The sequence below is a fragment of the Pundamilia nyererei genome, unplaced genomic scaffold (assembly GCF_000239375.1).
Source record: "Pundamilia nyererei isolate P.nyererei 1_Seehausen unplaced genomic scaffold, PunNye1.0 scaffold00083, whole genome shotgun sequence".
NCBI lineage: Eukaryota > Metazoa > Chordata > Actinopteri > Cichliformes > Cichlidae > Pundamilia > Pundamilia nyererei.
In genome coordinates this window covers 2,102,048-2,117,826 of record NW_005187484.1, presented here as the reverse complement: position 1 = coordinate 2,117,826, position 15,779 = coordinate 2,102,048, and the positions used below count along the sequence as shown (strand labels likewise).

General features: G+C 40.7%; 1 protein-coding gene across 1 annotated transcript in view; it reads right to left on the bottom strand.

Moving 5' to 3' along the window:
* Window positions 1-7,830: 7,830 nt before the first annotated feature.
* Window positions 7,831-15,779, bottom strand: part of LOC102213011 (solute carrier family 25 member 36-A) — a 16,126-nt gene continuing 8,177 nt past the window's right edge. Inside the window, exons 4-7 of the mRNA XM_005738356.1 lie at window positions 14,368-14,468; window positions 10,939-11,005; window positions 9,429-9,718; window positions 7,831-9,336 (exon numbers count right to left, since the gene is read on the bottom strand). Coding sequence (XP_005738413.1) covers window positions 9,143-9,336; window positions 9,429-9,718; window positions 10,939-11,005; window positions 14,368-14,468 — 652 coding nt within the window. The 3' untranslated portion in view covers window positions 7,831-9,142. The remainder of the gene's footprint in view (window positions 9,337-9,428; window positions 9,719-10,938; window positions 11,006-14,367; window positions 14,469-15,779) is intronic.

Sequence of the window (15,779 nt, the reverse complement as noted above, 5' to 3'; positions counted from 1 at the left end):
TATCCAAATTTATGATATCGGTATCGGTATCGGACATAAAAAAGTGGTATCGTGCCATCTCTACTTTTTGTTATGAAAAAGTATATAATAAAATATTTCTATAATTGAGACTATGTCTTGGTGACACACACAATATGTAATCCAACCATTCCATAGAACATTTCCTGATCTTTTTTGTCTTTGATTAATGTTGCATACTTAAATAAATAACTTAAAGCTGACATTGTTTATGGATTTATCTAAAACTGTTGATTTATCCAAAACTAATGGCTCAGCAAGCTTATTTCTCACTTCTAATGCACCTTGCCACAAAAGCCAAACCAGTTCAGGTAATGACGATCACACTGGTTTGTTTGGATTTAGGTGTGGTGTGTGCTCACAGTAACCACTGTGACTCCACCTAATGTCAGTTCATAACAATATTAACTCCCTCTCCATCATCCCAGTCCAATTCCAGCTGTGCTCATCTCACCTGCAATGGTATTAAAAGCGTACGGAAACACGGGCAAGTAAGCCTCTGTGAGTAATAAAGGTTTGGATGAAATGAGGCTCATTGTAGAAAGTAGACCACCGGCTCCCTAAGCAGCTGGCCTCAAATCAATTCCGAAGAGGACCAGAGAATTGAAGCTGATGGGTTTAACACAGCCCAGATCACTCGCCTGTCAGTCAATAAAAATCAGCTGATTTTTTTTCCCCCTTGCTCCTCTGCAGTGAGTCATTAAGGGAATAATTCAACATTGTCTGGTAAGCACGCTTCATTTTCTTTCTAGAAAAGTTCGTTGATGGGATCAATAGCACCCCTCGTGTCTGTCTATTACATATGAAGCTGGAGTCAGGAGATGGTGTGCTTAACTTAGCCTGAAAGAAGCATGAAAATATCTACCTATCAATCTTCAAGCTGTCACCTTAGACAGTAAAACGCCTGTTACTCATAAAGTCAGAAAGTTGATGTACTTGAGGCAGAAGCAACTTCAACCGAACATGACTCATGCTGCATGCTGTGTGAGTGTGCAAGCAGTGAATTTCTACTCTTGTGTAAGAGCGTATCTATTGTCTATGAAAGAGGCTGTGAGAGTTGTGAAAGTTAGTGTGTGTGTGTGTGTGTGTGTGTGTCTCCCTGCTTTTCAGTGCTGACTTCAGAAGAAGCTGCCATGGCTCTTCTCACCAAGCACACACCGAATCCTCTGCGAGTCCTTTGACAGACACTTTACATGGGATGTTTTCATTCACTGCCTTTCATTATGTCGTCTCTGTCTCTCTACCTCCCAACATCTACACCCATCCTAATCTTTTTTGCCTACCATTCCCACTGGTTATCTGTCTCTATCCAGTCCTCATGTGTCACACCTTCATTGTGTCTGAGTTTTTTTAATCCCTCCGTGGACCAGGTTGTGTGGCTGACCGTAATTGGACAGTGTCCCTACAGCCGAAGTGGTGTCACAGAATCATCATGAGGATAGCTGCTTGTGAGAAAATAAATGGAAGTACTTTGCCCTGGTTTGGCTGTATTTCCCTTCACTTTACATTCACATATACAGTGATGTAAGTGTTTGTGTGTTTCAGACAGAAAGAAATGTCTCTAAATTTAACCTTGCCAGTCTGACTTTTAAGTCCACAGTCAACAGGCTGTGGCTGAATTACTGTCTCTGTAATTGTGTAATTGTCTGGGTCTTGCTGCCCACAGGATGAATCTGTACTGTCTATGGTGCTCCAGACACCAAATACCGGTAAGTAGTTCTTCCTGAAAAATCTAAACAGATAACAACAGGTGTGTGTGTGTGTGTGTGTGTGTGTGTGTGTGTGTGTGTGTGTGTGTGTGTGTGTATGTGCATGTAAACATTACATTACAGTATTATCATTAAAAAAACCATTTAAAAATACAGGTGGTCTAAGCACTGTATGTACACCTGTATGACGCTGGCTAGGGCAAACCAAACTCTTGATTTATTAACACTCAAAACTGGTGAATAAGATCATAAAACCATTAGTAAAATATTTATTGAGTTAATCAATCAGTAGTAAACCAAGAATTCAAATACTTTAGTAATCTCAATTGCTTGAAAACTAGAGACCTCTCCCTCTGCTGGCCGTGAAAACACAATACAGGTTTAAAAATGTGTTTCACACACAGACATATACAGATAGTATAAATATTGGTTAATTCTGAAATGCGAGCACTGGTATCTGTGCAGACACGTTGTCAGCAATCCTCTGCTGTTGACATTGCAGTTAGCTAACTGGAAATGCTTCTGTGCCCCTTATTTTTCCAACTTGGGATTGCAACTCGGAAGTTGATATCAATGGTTTTCCCCCTAAAACTCATAATTAAGGCCTGAAGTACATGACCAGAATGCAGCCTAAGAACAACCTTACAGCACAGACCCACAAGCATGGCTGGAGATTCTCAGGCCACAGACAGTCGCGCCTAAGATACAAAAAGCTACACTTAGTGTTAGTTTTGGGTGGCTTTTAAGATCCAGGAACAATATAAGATTTAAAGTGCTCGGGGAAGAATAAGAGCTAGAGACAGAGAGCAAATGCATTTCCTTTTTAATCCATGCACGCAATGTGGTGTGCATAATGCCTTGTGCATGTCAGCCATATGCCGGAGTTGTGGTTTTTTCACTGACAGTATGAGCCGTGGAAGACATCTAAAGCAAGATGAGAGGGGATTGCTTGTCTGAATCTGGAGCCTAGTGCTTCACCCTCATATAAACCTGCAACAGGCAGACAGCTTCCAATTACCAGATTGTAGCATTTCAGGGTTAGAATGAAACAATTAACCAAACTTGCTACTGCTAGCTGCTAACCAAGTTTGCTAGTATTAGCTGCTAACCAAATTTGCTAGTATTAGCTGCTAACCAAGCTTGCTAGTGTTAGCACAAATCCTTCTTGTCCAAACATGCCCACTTTTACCTTCAAAAAAGAAAAGAAAGAAAAGAAAAAACAGAGACCAAAGCACCTTTGTTGAGGTTGTGGAGTCTAAAACCAGTAGGTAATATTGCAGTGCTTATATCTATGTTTAATGTACAGTCTAAGCTTTGGAAACTCAGTTCTTTAATGAGCTGATCGGGTGAGTACAAAAAGTTAAAAAGGTCCTTGTGAGAAGTAAAAATTGGTGAGCAGAGAACTTGGATCTGGCTGAGCTAGCTGCCAGTTCTATATGAAATACGTGTATAAGCTGGTGATAGTGGGGTAAGGGGATAGCTGCAAAAGGAGATGTGTTTGGTATTTACAAGTTCTCTTCTTGAATATTGCTTGACAAGTCAAATTTATAACAAGAAGCCTGTTTCAGGACAACTTTGTCAATTATTAGCATTTATTTTACTGGAGACACAGGTTCTAAGTTGCTCCTAGAATACACTATGGGAATGTGTTTTTGTAACTTGACCCACACGAAGGGTCAGCAGTCTAGATATCTTATCCTCTGCTCCATCCATTGTGTAATCTGCCCGAAGCTCCCATCACAGCATCTTTCTGCCTCTTTCTAATCTCCTTTCCTTTCCACTCTAGAGGTAAACAAGGTACCAGTTATAACGCCCTACTGGCTCCATCACTTTCTGTCGTAGCTGTTGCTTTTCAGTGTGTCCCCAGTGCTCAATTTACAAGTGAGCCACAACCAACACCCTGAAGCCCTTTGTACTATTCCAAGAACACTGGCAGATTGTGGAACGTGTTTTAGGAACACACTCGTCCCTTTCAGTCTGACACTAACTAAATACATGTGGTGTGTGAGTCAGAGCTAATATGATGATGCGATGCCCGTTGTTTAGCAAAGGGAATTAACTGTGAATTAGGGAAGAATGTTTGTCAGCTGAAAGCTACACCATTGTTCATCAGTTGTTGTGTCTTTTACAGTTCATTTATATTCTGATTTAGTTGGCAAAAAAGTCAATGCAAATTTCACGTGTCAATTAGAATTAAAATTTGGGGTTTTCTTCCCCAGTCTCCAAGCATTTGGACTGAGCAATGGGATGGAAGCAGGCTGTCATCTGCTCCACTGGCTTGACTTTGAGAGTCTTTGAGTGAGAGTTAAATGGGGCAGAGAAGCAGGCGACACTGCCACCTGCTGGAAGGTAATGTGCTTTCAACAATCTGTTGAGACCAAATAAAATGAAATTCAATTAAATTTGACTGATATCAAACAAACAGAACAGAACATGCAGTAAAAGCAAATCAACCACTCACTAAATCACAGATAACAGACCATTCCTGTTAAAAGGGAGTTTTTCTTCCCACTGTCGCCAAAGTGCTTGATCATAGGGGGTCATGGGATTGTTGGGTTTTTCTCTGTATCTATTATTGTAGGATCTACTGTACAATATAAAGCGCCTTGAGGCAACTGTTGTTGTGATTTGGCGCTATATAAATAAAATTGAATTGAATTGAATTGAATTACTACTGCTCAACCCACAAATGCATTTTCCTTACAAAGCATCAAGCATCATTTAATCTGCCTTTTCCTCGTTCTCCCATCACACCCAGGGACCACCTTCATTTTCCTTGCTCTCTTCACTTCTTTCTTCCTCGGTCATGTCTTCATGTCTTCAAACAGCGACATGCTGTTTTCAGCCTGTTTGGTGCCAAATCACATAAGAGGTCAAACAGATCATCAGGCTACACCAATAATTGTAACAGAATAAAAGTCATTATTTTGATAATTGTGTCCAAACTTATGTTTATGAAAAAAGAAAACAGTATAATAATATCAGTACACTGGTGCTGTGAGTCTAATAGCAGTATGTTAAATTAGATTTATATGTTATGTAATGAGTTGACATTTTGCCCTGCTATTTAATCAGCACAAACTCATTTCTTTCTCTCTCTCTCTCACACACACAGGAACTCAGAGCGGGCCTGGAAGTATGCTGGCTTGTGGTGTGAGAATCATCATTTCATACCTCTTAGCCTTAATTACAGAATGAAATCGTGCAGCCTTTTGAAGCATGCAAGTTACAGTCAGCGTTTTTCTGAGTCTGGTTGGCTACAGAAACATCCACTCAGGACGTGTTTTGCCTGTAATGACATTAACAAGGAGGCAGGCTAAGGTTAGTGAGCTAGCTGTAACTTACCACATTCAGGGGTTTGAATGAATTAACGAACCTTATTACATTTTCTCACAATAATATCATTGAATTTAACAAAAGTCCTTTGCAAAAATAATGATAACACACATTGAAAAAACACAAGTACAAATACAAGTTTCACAATAATGAAAACCACAGTTTATAAACACAGTGGACATATTTGTTTAAAATCAGGGATGTCAAACTCATTTTACACCGTGGGCCACTTTAACCTTAATTCTGGTTGTGCAGGAAGCAGCACAGCGGGCTGGACAGGAGAGTTTGGCAAGCTGATTCTGGCCCCTGGGCCATTCATTTTTTAACCTTAAATGCTCTTCTGTGCAGTGTTAGGTCTCTTTCTGCCTTATTCTGTTTATGCTCACGAGCCACATTGTTAGGCCTGTTTAGTTGCTTGTTAATGCAAATATTAAATTAGCCAATCACATGGCAGCAAGTCAATATATTTAGGCATGTAGACAAAGTTGAGATACCCTGCTTAAGTTCAAACTAAGCACTAGAATGGGAAAGAAGACAAATTATTTGTCTTTTTAGTAACCATGGTACTTAGCACCATGGCTGCTGGTGCCAAACAAGATGGTCTGAGTGGCTCAGAAACCACTAACTCTAGGGTTTACAAAGAATGGAAAAAGAGAAAATATCCAGCAAGTGGCAGTTCTCTGGGTGATTACAGAGGTCAAAGGTGAATGACCGGACTGGTTAGAGCTGATAGGAAGGAAACAGCAACTCAAAGAAGCACTTGTTACAACTAAAGTCATCAATAGGAAACTGAGGCTACAAATCACATAGAGCCTGGTGTGATGAGTCTTGATTTTTGTTGCAGCACTTGGTTGTAGGGTCAGAGTTTGCCTCCCTTGTGTCAGTGATTCAGGCTGCTGGTGGATAGTTTCTTGCTGACCATGTCATCCCATTATTACCACAGTGTACACATCTTCTGACGACTGCTTCCAGCCCTGTGATCCACCGTCCACCACAAGTCCAGATCATCTCAAACTGGTTTCTTGACAGTTTCCTTACAGTCACCACATCTCAAACCCAAAAAGCACCTTTGGGCCAATCAACATCGACTGTGTGACGTTGTTTCATTACGTCAATACAAACCAACATCTCTGAGGAATGTTTCCAGCACCTTATTTCATCTCTGCCAAGAATTCGTAAACTTCTGAAGGCAATAGGGAGGCCAACCCAACAGTAATATGGTGTACCTAATAAAGTGACCAGTGACTGTACATAATTTTATCTAACCCTGTTGTTGACAGTGTTGTTTACCCGTTAAGTTTTAGTTATTCACTCGTCTTTCCATTTATATACATTTTGCAGTATAATATCTTATGTAGCCACCTACAGAAGATAGTGCCTCTTTATTACACCTAAATATTGCCAATATAGTTTCATGTTTTTGCTAATCCTAGGAAGAATACTAATTTGACAGATCCTGACAACACACTATGTTATTGTGATGCATGTTAGAGGCGTGAGCAGGCGAAAGATTTCAATATTTGCTTTAAGGGGAGGAAAAAAGATTTAACAAAAATTGTATTTCAGAGTAGTTAAGAAAGATGCTCTGACAGCAGAATACATTTGCACTCCTTCCGGTTTATTGACACTTTGTTTTACAAAAACAGTTATGAGAGAATGCATAGTGAGTCGCACTCACAGCCGACTCATCAAGGACAACATGGACCAACACAACAAAGAGCGTCAGGAAAAGGCAAAAAATTTCAAGTGATTAACTTAAAAAACAAACAAAAAAAACCAAAACTCAACAACAACACTGTTTGCAGGTCTCCCGCCCACACAATACAACTGAATGACACACATGGGAGTCTGATCTGGGCAAGCGCACGCAAAAGAAACAAAACAAAAACAAAAACCCACACACACACTCACTGGTACATAATGCAAATGTGTGGGGGTTGAGGAATAACAAGGGAAGATTGGTTCATCTGACAAATAACATGAAGAGATGCTTAGAAATGCACATGTACAGGGTCACATCACCCGAAGTTTAAAAAATAAAATGTACTCATTGTTAGCACTTTTACGCTCCAGATTTTTAGGAGTCAGGGGGAAAGATGAGGAAAGATTTTCTCTTATTTGAGTGAAATGACCCTTTAATCGGGTTAGGTACAATCAGCTCACACTATCTGTCCAGCCTTCAAAATCCACGTGAGTGAAGCCAGCACCATGATACGCAACTGTCCGATCGCTACTAGCAGCAACAGATCACTCGTGGATTTGCACGACATCAAGAGTGTGTGCTGATGGTACTGTATGCCACACGCACACACTCTGCACTTTAACACAGAGAGTCTAAAGAAGAGTCTAGAGCATCCTTTGTGCGTGCTGTAAAACCAAGAGCTGAGCGGTGAAGTGTTTGGATAAAGACATCTGAAGGGCGAGCCCGTGGTCATAAAGCGAGATGTGCGTTGTTAGCGTCACGGGCTGAATCACCGTTTAACATACCCACTCTACAATGGGAGGATCACAACAGGAGGAAAGTTAACGGGATAAATACAATCACAGCAAAAACAACAAACAAAAACAAAAAAACACTGTATTGTTTGTAATGTTTAAACAAAGATGCCACAAAAAAACAAACAAAAAAAAAACCCTCAAAGGTTTCCAAAGAAGACATAAAACACACTGACCCTCTGGTCACACTCACCCAAAAAAAGATTTTTCTAACTGGTTGAAAACGACTGAAAAACAAAACAAAACAACAACATTATAGGGAATCAAGAAAAACAAACTTCTTTTTTGTTTTTAAACTGCAGTTAATTAATGTGTGTTTTATGACACAGAATATTCCTGGCCGACCTCCTCCACGTGCTGGCTAAGCTGTACAACAAGTGTTCCAGTGTAAACTCAAGAGGATTGTCCTCGCCTGGAAAACTAGCCTGGATTTTCCAGCTAAGGGAATAAAAATTAGAGTACAATGAGATGAGCACTATGGAGAAAGAAAAGCCGCTATTGAACAATAACGTTTTCTGAGAGAAAGGTAACAACTACCAAGTGCTCCAGTAAAGAAAACACACTACACGTCTGCATCTCAACTAAATTGGCCCGACAAATACAATCACGTTAGGTAGTTATTTCGTATATTTATCTGCATCTATGCCACAGTCTGTTAAGCTTAGTTACCTCTACTGTTTTTTACTTCACACCATGAACCACAGCAGCATTTAGAGCGGTGGATTATACTGTTGTTTAGTTTGGTGAGATTACAGAATTGAATCATTTGGATGATAACAGAGTCAGTGTGAGGGATGCTGAAAACCAGCAGGTGACTGCATTTACCTTCATGATATGTAAAAACGGTGACTGAGGGCACCTGAAATCAAACAACACCAGTGTATGACTTGACGTTTTGTTGTTCTAGATCAGCCAGAGATGCATCTCCAGCTGCTCAACGGTCTTCACACAAGGCACGTCTTCTTCCATCCACCTCCCTCCACCCCTCTGTGAGCCACAAACCCCCGATTCCTCCTCGCTCTCAGGACCTCTGTGATGCACATCGAGATGAGCTATCGACTTCGGGGCCTTTGTATTCTGCATTTCTGCTGGTTCTCTGAGGGATATGTGGAGGACTATGCACTAGAGCTAAACTGTTTTTAAAAGAAAGTGATCATGAGGATTGGATCTAAGCTTTTTACTTAAGATGGTTCTATGCTCACTTGGTATTACGGAGCTTCATTATTAGTAATGTTAAGAGATAGAATATGCTGGAAGTTAGCTTCTTTCTTCATAAGGAAGAAAGTTTACGTCATAATGGAGAAAAGGATGGAATAAAAGTGAAAATAGGGGATCTACTTCTTTGCCACTGCTAAACCTCGATGCCCAAACCAACGCAAAGATCTTTCTCACACTCCTTCTTCGTCTATACAACAAAACTCCAGACTTTTTTATGAACGACCGCTCGTGTTGTCTTGTGTCACCAAGACAGCAGTTGAGGTGCTGTCTCTGGAAGCAGGCTGTTAGCTGTGCTAGCTGGTGTGCAGGTGCTCTGGGTCTCCTTTCTCCAAATAGAGGAGGGAGGGGGGTGGGGTGGGGAGGCTTTAACCGTTCAGGAGGTAGACTACCAGCTCGTAGGTGCACATCATGATGCCCGTGTTGGGTATCTGGCGTACCAGGTGGGTGGTGAGACCGCGGTACAGGGCGCGGAAGCCCTCCTCTTTGGGCACTGTCGTTAGCGTCTGGAAGAAAGAGCGGTACTTGTTGCCTTCTTCGCGTAGTCGCGTGCGAATCACTTCTGCAAATTTGAACAAGAGAGAGGGTGGGTAAGAGAACATAATGGGGGGTGATCAGACATCCAGATGAGAACAGCTAGTAACAGCCTCTCACCATGAGGGTAAGCAATAGATGTGGCACAAGTCTTGGAGGTGGCAGCAGCAAGCATCATCCCCACAAAGTCTGAAGCATCTTTTGTCAAATCCTCCTCCTCGTCCATATTCTGTGGTGCCTTGGCCTCCAGGAGGCGCCGTTTAATGTTTTCATAGATCACAAAGTGGATCACAGTCTCTGAGATGCCGGCGTAGGATGCCGACATCCCTCTGTAGAAGCCCCGAAAGCCGTCTGTCTGATACACCTGACGCACGCACTCGAAAGCGCTCATCCTTCGCTCGCCTCGATTCCTGAAAACACAAGAAAAATGGAGGGATTACAAACTGTGTAGCATACTGCTTCCTCTCACTGTGGATTTGGAGAAAAAAAAACTGCTCTTCTTCAGAGACTTTAAGGAGGGATGAAGAGATATTGTACAGAAGTTGCATTTACAGAGCACAGTATGTAAAATAATTAACAATTCCAGCAGCCACTCAGCCTCTTATTAGTTACACCTATGATATCAAGCTCAGAATCCTGGATGACTTTCAGAAAACCTGACCTCTGACCTTGATATTGAGGTCGAGATCACTGCGATTCAACCTCAGAGATCCTCAGTAGACACACCTGTGGTATCAATTTGAAAATCGTTCTCAAGTCACAAACTTGGGTGTTCACGCCGCCCAGCCATCTGTCCAGCGAGGTGATGACAATGCCACATCAGCTTTTCATGGCTCAGGGGTAACCCCCCCCCAAAAAAAATACAAACAGAACCCCCCCAAACCCCTAAACGAAAGAAAACTGCACACAGTTACTAAGAATATAAAACATAAAACAGGGAGCTGAGCCACCTGACTTCCACACAAATGAAATTTAACCTTTGTCCGGGTAACATTACTCAACAAAACAAACAAAGCCACCCGTTTACAGAACAAAGCAAGGCTCCTGCAAAGATGGACTCCTCGATTACACTGCAGAAAATACAAAAGCACAGGATTTGTCTCCAGTTCACTGTTTAAATTTACACTGAAAACACATTCGAGTGTGTAAAGTGAAAACTGTTCTATGATCATCATGCGCTTCGCATGCCAATTAACCTTTAGTCAGTTTGGCAACGTTTTGCATAGCAAGCCTCGTGGGAAGGGCACGAAAACACTTAAAGCTAAATGCAGAGCATTGAGTGTGATCTCTTTAAATTCAACCAATATCTAAACAGACAGCTCCTTGTTCTTAGTGTTTCAGAGTCAGATTTACAAGTACTTCTGAAACCTACTGTACATGTAAAAAAAAAAAAAAAGGAAAGTCAAAGCCTGAAGCTTTATGGTTATGAAAGACAGACCACACCCAGCCAGGCGAGCTGCACAAGGTGCAAACAAAAGCAGCGCTCGTTCAGTAGAACTGGTTTAAACTATGAAGGAGGATTCAGAAATAAAGATAGCAACATGTTCTTCAATGACAGCGAATATCTGTGTGGTGACGCATATCAGAGCAACAGAGAAAAAAGAAAGAGAAAGCTACATGAACTGTTCACCTTGCATCCAGCTGTAGACGCGTCTTTATGAGCCATATTGGATTGGTTGCGGTGATGGCTGTAAAACCTAAAGAGGGTAAAAAAACACAACAAGGTTACTCTTCTACAAAATGAAGAAATATGATAAGCTAATTCTCAAGATGCTAACAGTAAAGTAAGAATAAACAGGTTCTTTTAGTAAAAAAATAAATTAATTAAATTAAATTAAAAAAATATCAAAGCCACAAAAGCAGGTAGCCCCAAGTAGAGGGGAAACTGCATGTTATAAGATTTGTATGTCATGCTAACAGCTGTAAGAAAGAGAGAAAAACTCCATCTTATCCAATGAGCTAGGTGAGAGTTAGAGAAAGAAGAACCAGACATAAGAAGAAGCACAGATCTGTGGCGAGTACTCACGCAGACCCAAGTAACTCCTCACAGATGCAGCTAGAGACCCCTGGTGGTGCGGGGGTCTCATGCCCTTGCGAGAGGAGAGCTACGGTAGAGTAAAAGCCTAAAACAGACACAGGGCTTGTGTGTTTGCGAAAAGACCCGGCATGCAACCATTCAAGATCCCATTCCCACCATCACCCCGCAGGATTTAACATAATGCACAACGTCATGTGAAATCTCACTCACACACACTCACACACACACACACAAAGACAGCAGAATGGATATGACGGGAGAGAACAGCTGTTCATTGATTGAAATAAATCCCCTTACATAAAAATAACAGTTTAATGCAAGAGTACTGCAAAACTACAATGCTGCATGGATACCTGCAGTTCTGAGGGATTAAGGGATAATAGGGACGGTTATGCTCATTTTCAGCTCTACTAGAAAAGCTCTGCATTATCTTTTTATTTTTACTGAGCCTTTCTGCAGCTCCTCAACCATCATATCCAAGTGTGTCAAGCAGAGAATCATCTGCTAACAATTTATTTCAAACCCTAAAACTGAAAACACTCTGCACTGTCTATTATACTTTACGCTCCTATATAGAGCCTCTTAATGTCATCTTTCACCTGCCATTCGGATTTTTACTAGGTTATGCAATCTATATTCCATACATCTTAATATTACTTAATATTTGTATTTAAATGTTAGTGGTAGGGAAGGGAAAAAAAAGAATACAGCATAGTATCGCAATCTTTTGCATGGTGATATTATATCGATACATGGAGACCAGATATTGATATTTTATTAAATAAATTAAAATACTGTGGGAATAGTATAAACGAGGAATCATCGAATGCACCACCATCCTGAGGCTGAAAGACTAGCATCTACGCTTACTCTTCCTGCTATCAACAGCAGAAAACTGCTCTAGCCTCTGCTATGTGTGTCACGTACAGATGAGATGAGTGTTAACACCTCGTCACCTGTCACTTCAGCTCAGGCAGCTCTGTTGGTTGCTGCTGGAGGGAAATGTAGTGACGCTGACCTTGACTGGTTTGCTGAAAGGTCTAAGTCATGGTGTGCTACAAGTGGTGTTACTGTGAACTTTGGATTCACCCAGAAACCCAGTGAAGCAGTCTGACTGACCCATATCATACAGGTTTATTATTCCCAAAACAATCAGCCACTTGAGAGCAGATAACCCACCCCTGACATGCAAGGCATCAGAGAATTGTGGAGTGGTATTTAAATCTGACCTCATAACACATTTATTTTAATCAGCATTGCAAAGGGAGCCATACACACACACACAGCAACTAGTAAAGAAACACAAGTGTTGCCTGTAGGATTTTCCTACAACCCCTATTCCATAGAAGTTGGGACGCAGTAAAATCGAAATAAAACTGAATGCAATGCATTTGAAAATCTCAGAAATATGCACTGATTTCCATGACAGAATCATTCCTGTTTTTACTGAAGTTCTGTCTGTACATCCAGAATGTGCACAGGGATTTCTTTTAGAGCTCTTTTAGTGATTTTATATACTGTAGATGATGAGATATTTAATGTCTGATTAACAGTATGATGAAATTTATAGACACCGTTTCCTGGAAACTGGTGAAAGGCTGTCCCTCTAAAATGCTCTTCATCATCATGCTCCAATCATGTTACTGACCTGTTGCCAGGTAACCTATTTAGTTGCAAAATGTTCCTCCAAATGTTTCTTTTTAGTCCAATTGACTTTTATAGCCTTCTGCTGTCTTCACCCAACTTTCTGGGGCATGTTGCTGCCATCAAATTCAACATGAGCTAATATGTTTGATAAAAAGTAAAATGTCTAGATTTGAACATTTCATGACTTTTTTTACTGTTTTACTGGGAACAGTATTTGGGTTGATGAGATTTACAACATTGTACACACGTCACAACTTGTATGGAACTGGATTTTAATCAAATTTGATACAACATTAGTTTTACCACTTTAACTTTCATGTAACATGACTATTTGTGGAAGCTCACCAACACTGAAGAGTCAAGATCAATATGCTCACAACATTAGAAACAACTGCTATTTTAGTTTCTAAAAAGCAGGACACGATGATGCATGTCTGTCTGATGCCTTGGGGACTAGTTGCATAAAACACCTCTAGTTTTCTCCTTCTTCTTCTTTTGACATAGCCATTTACTGCAATGAAAAATACTTTATAAATTTAAAACTCTATAGTTTTTAAGGAAACGATATGGATGTGCATTTCATATTTGCAGTCTGACCTTTATTGCACCACCAAATTAGTTTAAGAATGAAGAGATTATATTTGTGCTGGATAAAGAAAAAAAGAAAGCACAAAAAACAAAAGCTAATTTAAAAACAAAACAAAACAAAACAAAAAACACACGTGCCAAAACCTGCAGTTCCCACATTGGCCACTTGAGGCTGGTTCCAAAAGTGAGTCATTCTTCACAGACTCCAGTGTTCAAATGTACAAATAAACTGACTTATGGTTCTGGAAATGTGACATCAACATGTGCAACATGTGCCAATCAGTGCATGACACTGATTGGCCAGTCAATGGCGTAACTCGATGACTCATGAGAGCCACTCTCTTACAAAAATCAGAAACGCCATTTTTGAAATCCAGCAATGAGGGAAACGGCTACACAAAAACAACAAGGTGGTCCCGGAGTCTGAAAAAGCCACACACTGAGCAGCAGGTATTGCATCACTATCGCCCGCTGTCATGTTGTTTGTTGGATAGAAATGACGCCGTGGACTTTCGGGCGCGTTGCTATAACGACCCTATGCATATTAAGTGGTACTCAATTATCATGAAAAAAATGACTGAAACCGAGTACAGTAAAGTTGAGTTGAGTAGAGTAGGTACTAGTAGTCTTTTGTACCACCACTGTGGGGATTCTTTAAGTTTAAGGCAAGGAAGTTAAAATCTTAAATCCATAGAAGAAGACTGTAAGAAAAAGACTTGAGAGTGTTTTATGCAACTAATTTAACTTTGACTTTAAAAAAAGACTTTTTTGCAGACATGTAGTTACCTGCTATTCCAGCCGACACCATGTGCACCTGTGTGGAGTCAGGTTCCAACACGCCGTTCAGTTTCTCTTTGGCAGTGGAGTAAGCACCAAAGTAGATTGCTCTATTAGTAGAAAAGGAGGACAAAAAAAGGGGGTCAGCATGTGTTAAACTGGAATGAGGCAAAACAAGTTATATATGCCATGTTTTTGTATTTCAGTGCACAACTAATTAGTCTGAGCCACTGCCTCCAGTAGCAATACAGCTCATCAATTACACTGCATTAACAAGTGTACAACTGCCCTCGTGTCTGGTTCAGTTTAATGGGGTTTAAAAATTCATTAGGTGTAAAGCCAAGAGCAGAACTAATATTCTCAGCAAATCAGCCTAGTTGGACAAATAAGGCTTTCAGCAAAAAAAGCATGCCTTCATTTATTTGCAGTAATTATCTTTAGTTGTTTTCACTAATTAAAATGGTCATAATGATCATGTTCACACTTGTGTCTAAATAGGAGCGCTGCTTTTGCTTTTATTCCAGTAATGGCACTACGCTGTGCGCCATCTGGTTCATTTGTACACCGGTTTGTCAAATGTGCTTAGTCAGACTTTTAATGATGTTTGGAGTTCATCCGTCACATTGTAGTGCGAGTCTTTGCTTGCTTTTCATTAAATCTCCATCTGTACTCAGGAGTCCTCTTTTCCTTCCTTTCCTCTACCTAACCATTTGTTCATATAACACTAACAAAACACTTAGTGTATGCTTAGCACTGGCACCTGCTTCCGCAGCACTAGCTGCTGCCCACTGCCATTAGTCACCACTTTGCTTCTCTCATTACCAGTCAGAGCGGTTAATGAAATGAAACTATTATGGCAGTTGGTTAGAAGTTTTCCCCAGGCTTAGACTATGTGAACACGTCGCCATGAAGTCAGTGGTGCACAAACTGCTGAGAATGCCATGACAATGAATGGCTCCTTAATGAGTGTGGATCCCTGATTCTTCTTCGTCACCAAGTAACCTCAGCAAACGTTGTAGTAGTTACAGAGCACAACTGTTTTTCACAGGCTATAGAGCTGTAGACTTTTTACCAGATACTTAAATCAACATTTCTCTAAAGCACACAGTATTTTTAGTGCTCTTGATTCTTCAAGGTTGTCAAAAACTATATGAGCTTATGATATCAAACTATGTAACAATATAGACAAAAATATCTACAACAGCAGCAAGGAGTGCAGAAGATGATTAAATATGCCTGCACTCCTGTAGCTTACTGTGTGCACATGGATCAATCTACAAACAGAACATGGCTGTACAAATTTGACCTGCATAGAAATGATGCCAAGAAAGGCCTTTGGTGTCAAAAGGAACAGAGGCCAATAGTTGGGTTGCGGTCACGTGGTTCTGATGACGTGCGGAGGCAGCGCGATTTTTGAGTGG